Raw genomic sequence first — 8783 nt, forward strand, 5'->3', positions numbered from 1 at the left:
AATCTAGTTAAATAAATATTGAAAGATGAATATGATGAACTTCTTTTTTTTTTAATATCTGATGAAGACCATATTAATTATGATGGAACATTTATTTTGCAAACTTAAGAAATAATTTAACTACCATTTTTTGTTTTATTTATTTAATTGAATCCTGATCATTAAAGAAGAAATCTAAAGATAACGAACAATGATTAAGCTAAAAATACAATTTTAAAAATACAAATAAATACAACAGATTAAGAGAAGATCAAATAAGGACCTCTAAAATATTACATGTAGATAGAGATTGGATCAAGCGCCATGAAAAAATGAAAATAGTGATTAATATCACAATATCTTTAAACAAAAAGATAAACAAGAATTCGACAATATAGATACAATGGGAACAGCAAGAACATGTATAAAAAATAATTATATCTATTCGTCAGCTGTACGTATAAGATACATACAGAAATAATTATTAAATACTATCAAATACTTTAAAATTGCACGAAGAAAAAATATATAACAAAGTGTATGCCATTAATGCAAATGGGAACATAAGAGAACAAAAAAGGGGAAACTGTTCTCAAAGAAATTTGATATAAATGAACAAAGTTTTCTTCAAAGAATTTAAAACATTTGAATTTGACTCGATTTAATTTAAAAAAAAAACATATGTTTCTACTGCAGTAATTAATATCTAATAATTTTTAAACGTATTTATGAAATTACTGTGCATTTTGAAAAAGAAGAGGCGTTATTATTTATTTTTTTCGTTGTTTTTTTTAAAAATTATTTCCTTCATTTCATCGACACCTTTCGTTCTTTTAATGTCATTGAAAAAAAAAAAAAAATTTCAAATCCGAAATAGGTTTAAAAAAAAAAAAAATTAGTAGGAGAACAATGTACTTAATTTATCCTTTCGAATTACTTTATTTACTTTTCCGTTTATATTGACCACATCTTGCTCGTACCAATCCTAATGCTTATATCGTAGATAGTTATATAGAAAATGATGTATGCCCATTGGCGTATTTTGTTTCAGTTGATTTTGCTAATATGCAGGTTTTAAATTTTGCCTAAACAGCCATGAAATACAGATATATAATGGACGATAATTTTCCGGCTGGGTTGGGTCGCCCTTACTTTAATAAGTTAATCTAACGAAAACCACTAACAAAACCACTATCAAAATTATTCAAGACCTTCTTGTAAACAGTTCAAAAAGTTGACAATGACATAGAAATATGAAATATGTTCATTTACAGTACCCTGCGGGTTCGCCATTTTTTAAGTTCCTGAAAGTCACGCCATCACGGAACACCAGAGAGAGGATCATGTGCCTCGCACAAAACACTTTTAACTACGACTTTGACGTGAAATGTCCATATTATATGTAGGGTGAGTTCACCATGCATCGGACACATACCTTGCTTCGGACAACTTTAGGCAATAAACTCTCTTTCAACTTTAGAGTTCTGTATTTTTATTTGTTTCTGTCATAAAGATGAAGATTTAAATTTTTTAATGATACCGATTGTGTTTATCATGTTGTGATAAAAATACCCCGGAAAAGGCCTTGAAGTTACGTCATATTTTACATCATCAAAGGGGAATAACCCGAAATTTATGATTTTGCGATTTTTAGAGTTATCGTTCTTTTAAATTCGACTTCCACGGAACGAGTCGGACTTTGGTGAATTTTGTCAAGGATTGGTAATTTAACATAAATTATAAAGAAAATTCACTTTTATATTTGTTTAATTCTTATTAGAGTTGGTTTCTACTAGTATGCTTATTTCACCGTACATCGGACACAAATTAACCATGCATCGGACACTTTTCGATGCAAAGGTAAGCACTACCATTTTCATACAGAACCCAGCTGACAGCTGTTTTTTGCCGAAAAAGAAAATAAAAACTCTATATTTTCAGTCAAAATACAAGTTATCGATATATGACGTCTAAAAATTTAACTCAATTTATTTCTACAAACCAGAGTATGATAAACCTTGAGAAAAAGGCGCGAATTACCGCATTATAAGCATTTTAAAGCATTTCTATGGCAGAGTGAGGTATCTTGAATCGTTCTACATTTTTGCAATAATATCGTCAATTAAATTTAAGTTGAGGGTTATTTCTTAGATAAAAGATGAAAATATATCCATAATAAGGATTTTAAAGCACTGTGATAAAGGTATAATATTTTTCCAGTCTAAATACCGTCTGTCCGATGCATGGTGAACAATGTCCGATCCATGGTGAATTCTCAGTTATTCCTAAAAACTCGATTTTTGGGGATATTTTCACAATAAAGGGCATATAATTGTGTCCTAAATTGATATTTTAATCACAAAATAAATGTTAAGCTCCATTTTGATAATTTTCCGTCGATAGCGATATCGCTAGAACTTGTTGAAGTACAAGGGTATCCGATGCATGGTGAATTCACCCTACTTTAAAAAAGCTGATAAATATTTTGTCTTATTCGCAAAGATTCATAAAATAAAATAATTTCCTTATAAAGATACTGGTTTCTTGCATCTTTTCTCTAAATGGTTCCCTTAAAGAACAGATCAAAGATAATCCTTGACTTTTTCTTTTTGTAAATTTGTAAGTGGCTAATTTGAGCATCATTTACCAGTACTACTTTTATTAGGATTTTTTTTATGTCTAATTTTTCTGAAGGCAAATTCGTAAAGCAAGCGATTATTATCCTCTTATAAAGACTAAAGGTTTTAAGTCAAATTCATATTAGAAGTTAATAATTAAAAAGTCTTTTTTTTTTAAAAAACAATGTTTGTTTCTCATCTTTTTGGATAAATGGATAGGTTTAATAATTGAAATATTCATGTGGTAAACAAATTTAGAATGAAGGGTCATCCTGCTATATAGTTAATTTCATAAAAATCTCAGAAACAAAAGTAAAAGTACAATTTTGCAATTTTCACATTTATACTGCACACGCACCATCTCCCCCCCCCCCACACACACACACACATACACACAGGCGTTCCGTTATTTAATACGAACACGTTAAAAGTATTATAGATGTATGATAGATGCATATGATTAATATGACTAAATAAATGATTTACTAATGTAAATAAACGCCAGTGGCATCAAAGTTTCTACATTCAGGAAAGTTTTTAGGAGCTCTGGGGACAAAAGGAAAAGATTCATTTAATACTAATGCCATTCCTTGTAACGAATGAATTTCTATGTGACAATGCATGAACCAGAGTCCCGGATTGTCTGCTTTAAACCTAATTACTGTATAGCCTCCGTTTGGAACAATAATAGTGTCTTTTCTTGGAGGGTTTTTCAACCCCAGACCAGGTATATTTCTATTTAACCACGTCTTATCCCTCCATGTTGCATTATTACAATGGTTATAACCATTGTCAAGGTTTTTACTACCACTGCAATCAAACAAACAATTTTTTTCTTTGGAAGGGACTTAATATCATGTCACAAGTTTAGAAAAGTGGAAAAATCTTAGATTTTTTTCTCACAAGGACTGGAAAATGAAATAGACTTGGAAAATATTAATAATATTTCAATTAAAAAAACAAAAATAGACAAATCACACTCAGTAAAGGTTCACAGGTGAAAAAAAATTCAGAATATGTTACTTTGGTGGTAGAAAAATGTACCAAGCCAGGTGAATTTTATGAGGAAAAACAAAATGACAACAAATCAGCAATATCACATAGGCTGATTTTAACCATTTTGCTTTCCTAATAAAATTCACCTGACACCAACCAGCTTCCATATTTACAGTGTGTATCTACGCTATAATGTGGCCTTTTATTTATATTTTATCCACATTAATAATATATGCTTGTATTCTTCATTTCCTTTACCAAATGTTTCAAAAATCAATTTAAATATCATATCGACATATACATGTATATATTCATCATTAACAATCAACAATCTCTTTTTAAAAAGAATGTAAAAAAACCTATAAGAAAATCAACGGACACACTTTATCTCGATTTGACGTCCTTTCTGCTCAAACAGAAACCAAGTTATAGCTGTTTTACACAAGGGAGACACTCAGTTACATTAGAATATTCTTGTCTACGGTATTTCAAAGATTCTGGTGCATCGAATCATTAATGTGGTAAGTGTTGCATTACTGATTATTTAAATGAACTCCAAAAGATCACTTCAAATGCATACTTTTTACAATGGTGTATGACAAATCCTTCACCTTCGGACGTACCCTCATCTTCACTTGAATCACTAGGATAGTCAGGCTCAGGCTCTAGTATCCAATCATCATTAGAACACGTAAAAGAATTTAAACCATTGTTTACATGTTTTGACAGCTTGTATTTACACGGATATTTCCGGATGAGGAATGTCTTGGAAGGCCTGACATGGAGTAGCTATGCCTGCTGTGTTGGTGTTTAACATCATGAACAGGAACTCTTGAGGTTGATGAAGAAGGACTAGTAGGAATAAATTTATCTATTTTATTTATAGAATTTATATATAACCCCCTGTCATCGTGGACGTCAGCTGTCACATGTTGTGTCGGAGACACGTGAGTGCCAAATATCCCTCTTTCACCTGTCACGTGATGTCTGGGAGGAGGCATGTCTTCTCCGTTAAAACATTTTTGTGACGTCATCTTTTGTTAAACCTGGTTCAATAAATTTGTTATTGTCCTGCACCCCATCCAATAAGTTACCTGTAGGCGTCCAATAAGATTCAACTTATTGGACAGGTACAGGTAACGTTAAAATGAGAACAAAGGGCGAGGCAAATAAGTAAACACCACTTAAAAGGCAATGACAAATCAAACAATTTAATATGAACAATGTAGGAAATTAGTAGCTTTAAATGTTAATATTTCACAAAAAATCCTATTGAAAATGGCACAAATAATCCAGTGAATTGAATGTCTCAGATTCATTATTGTAAAAGCATCCGTGGCTCCGATCATATATTTCCTATATTCACCGTTCACTACTATATAATAGATTCATTTCACAATGATTGATCCACGGAACATATATAGAATCCGATGGACACAAAAGATGAGTGAGAAGCATGTGTTTTTTTTTTACACACAACCCTGGAGTTTTTGTTTATTGAAATATCCATTTTTCTGCATTTAGCACAAAATTTAGCTCACGAAATTCCAACGGAATCTGTAATTTCGTCCGGTGATTTATGACCATTTGTCCACCTAGTCCTGCGTCGTTTAAGCGAGTATCTGTCGTTTTAAGGAGTGCCTGGAGATAAATCCTTCCGAGTTCGAAACCTGCTCACAAAAGAGAATTGCATTTTTAAAAAATACATCAGGAATAATCTTCCAATTTCAAAGAAAATGCTTAAACAGTTGTTTGAGTGAAATCCTTCAAATCCTATTGCTTTACAAAAATTAAAAATGTACCTTTTAACGGGAACTGTTTCTTGCAAATTCCGAAACATAAGAATATATATCCGGATTACACAGTAAAAATCTAAACGGAGGCATCTTGGTGTAATCGATAAATTGCATCGTCAAAACACCCGATTCTGAAGGTCCTTTTTTCGAAATTGAAATATACGTCTTCTTCCGTGGTCGTTGCGTTGTAAAATGAATAAGTTTTAAAGAATTTAGTAGAACTGACTTTTACGCATGCGTAGTATAATAAAAAATGTCGCAATGCGGATAAATAAGACTAAACAAAGTTAATGTTCATATTTATCGATATAAAACACCTCTCGATGATTCCTACTATTAATAAAGACAGAAGAAAAACCAAAACTGGTTTTCTTTGGCCTAACTTGATGAACAGTGCCAGGTAGTCATCCAAGCAGAACGAAACCTTACCTGTGGCTGTCCAATAATATAACAATGAAAGTGTTCGACAATGGTGAAATGTTTTAAGTAAGTTATAAGCCTCAAACTGACCATTATGTCAGATATTAGACTCTCCTCGGCGCTAACGCGCCTCGGGTCGTCTAATATCTGACATAATGGACAGTTTTCGGCTTATAACCATTACTTAAAATATTTTTTTCGCAAGTTTGGTCAGGGCTAGTGGTTAAAGGGTCAGGGCTAGTAAAAATTTGCCAGAATAGACCTACTGGTCTAGTATTCCAAAAGCTTAATGTCAAACCCTGCATGATGGCCAACCAGTGAAGAGCAAGTGAGTTGTCCTGATGGAGAGCCAATAAGATACAAACCAACGTTGGCCCAAAAATGATGTTTGCCTAATATTGAGAGAATAAGTGGCCCAACAATGACTCCATAGTATCCGTTCGTTGGTCCAACAATAAGCCAACAAGTTAGTCTGATTAAGGGCCGATGAGCAAATTACCGTTGACCCAACATTAATTGCTTACAATGGCCCAACTGTACAAAAATGACGTTTGCCCAATATTGAAAGAAAACACTGGCCAAACAGTGGCCCAATATTAACTGTTACATTGGCCCAACAATAAGACACCAAGTTGATTTGATTAAGGACCGATGATCAAATTACCGATGGCCCGATGTTTAATGCATACGGTGGCCCAACATAAGGAGCATTGTTGGCCCAACAAAGATCCAATAATATCTTGCTATCTGGGTTCAGAATAATCTGGTCCCAAGACCATAAACTGAGAATAGATCTTAGAAGTCAAAATTCCAAATCCGTGTAATTTTTATGATAAATTTTAAAATGAAACAATATAAAACGTTTCCTAAAAAATGAAAAAATAAAGATAAAAATGGCGAACTTACCGCATCTCGACTGCTTACCTTTGCATTTAAAAAAGTTCCCATTGAAGTGAAAACAATTTGTATGCACTTTTTCCCCTTCTATTTTTTCCCTCGTAATTTGCAGTGAGTTTGAAGCTAAAATACTCATAATATCAGCGCAAGTTATTTTTCTTAATCTGAAAACTCAAAATATCTAAAACACAGAACTCTAAGGAGATAAGAAATACGTGTAGTGTGATATGAACGGTAAATTAACAGGTTAGCTATCGAGTGCAGTCGTCCTTTTCTGTCAAGATAAGACTGGTTAAAATTCCTTCAGAATGAAGATATTACAACTAAGTTTTGGAATCCTTCTACTCGGTATTGTTCATGGAGAGCCACAATTAAGTTCTCAAATGAATATTGAAGATGTGATTCAGGAACTGAAATCTTTACAAAACATTGTGAAATATCAATCTAAAAAAATCGTGGCTTTGGAAGAGACTTCAAAGGAGCATATGGACATGATCAAAGCGCAAAGAAATGAAATCAAAGAGGTGAAAGATCAGCTGGCGATGTCAAAGAAAAGGTGTGACATGGATAGCTCTGATAAAATACAAGAAAAATCAAACCATCTACAGAATATCACTACCAAAGCGGACAAGGTTGAACCCAATGGAAGCCTAATTCGAAAAGGTTATTATAGCATTATTTCAACTAGAATGAATGAAATCAATTAGATTTACTTTTGTGTGCATTGTCACTCTAACAATACTCTAACAATACCATCGGCTCTGAGTCAATGAGTTGCCTTGGGATCCATCGTACCAAAGGCAAAGTGTTGAATCAGGATCCTTGACATTGCAAGATGATTGCACCCACTGTGACACGGGACCTCTGCTTATACGGTCTCATCCGATCGAAGGACCGGTATCCACGTCCCACAGTGGGATTTAAACCCGCGAAGTGAGGATCAACTCCTTACTTCGCGATTCTTGAGCAGACACTCTAACCACTGCAAAACGCGATCGACGGCATTGCAAGAATGGTGCATTCCTATTTGAATCTAATAATGATTTATTGATGAAGTACTAGTACACAGTGGTATACATGTATGTTGATGTTTTCATTAAAAAATGCATTCATATTTCGGCTTTAATTTAACAATAATAGACAAAATTGTGTTTACTTAAACAGGAAGGTTAACACCCCCCTCGTCTAACGAACACGGACCAGTAGCGTTCTACGCATACATGTCCTCAGCCATGACTAACATCGGTGGACACCACCCGTTGGTCTTTGACGTCGTCAGAACAAACATTGGGAACGCCTTCCACCAAAGTACCGGAGCCTTCATTGTTCCTCAAACAGGACTCTATGTCTTCACATGGTCTGTGAGGGTAACTAGCGGTAGTTATCATTGCGTGGAGCTGGTTGTCAATGGAAAAGTGGAAGGGGCTGTCTATCAACACAGTACAAGTAGTGAAGACGACCAAGGCGGTAGCACCATCGTTATTCAGGCCAATGAACAGGATGATGTTTTTCTCAGGACCAAACTAGGTTCTAACAACGGCCCTATCTATAGCAGCCCTTACGGGTTTCCGTCATTTGCTGGATGGAAATTAAACTGATAAAACTAATTAAAAAATAAATTCCGACTGTTTACTGTCATGTTACATATAATGACCAAGCGTAAAGGATGTTGATCCAAACTGCCCTTTTTAATTGGTTTACGACAATTTTTTTGAACTTTTAAACATTTACATTTAATAAAACAAAATATACAACATAAACTGTATTTGGTAACTGTTAGTGTTTAACTCGGCGATGACGGTTGTCCTAAATTTCGATACAATTACAATGAATTCGACACATTCATATGATATTACTCGAACACCGTTATTTGACCAACGTTACATACAAATAATGAATACAGATCTCAAATAACATATAAATTACATGTATACAGACCTCAAATAGCATAACAGTTAAGGCATACTTTGTTGAGAATTTCCGAACCTGGTTATTTTAAGATACTTATATTTGAAGGGTTAAGTGATGTGAGGCTTAAAAGGGACGAAATATGTACAGAGTGAAAAACGGAAGCTCA

General features: G+C 33.7%; 1 protein-coding gene across 1 annotated transcript; it reads left to right on the top strand.

Moving 5' to 3' along the window:
• The first annotated feature begins 7905 nt into the window (after positions 1–7905).
• LOC134274050 (complement C1q tumor necrosis factor-related protein 3-like) lies at positions 7906–8304 on the top strand. The gene has a single exon (XM_062756287.1). The coding sequence runs from the start codon at positions 7927–7929 to the stop codon at positions 8302–8304; it is 378 nt and encodes a 125-aa protein (XP_062612271.1). The 5' UTR covers positions 7906–7926.
• The last annotated feature ends 479 nt before the right edge of the window (positions 8305–8783 follow it).

The sequence above is a fragment of the Saccostrea cucullata genome, unplaced genomic scaffold (genome assembly GCF_032062105.1).
Source record: "Saccostrea cucullata isolate Sc308-1 unplaced genomic scaffold, CSIRO_AGI_Scuc_v1 ctg7911, whole genome shotgun sequence".
Taxonomy (NCBI): Eukaryota; Metazoa; Mollusca; class Bivalvia; order Ostreida; family Ostreidae; genus Saccostrea; species Saccostrea cuccullata.

Coding starts and splice junctions, on each gene's coding strand:
- LOC134274050 (XM_062756287.1), top strand. CDS start 7,927: ATGTCCTCAGCCATGACTAACATCGGTGGACACCACCCGTTGGTCTTT.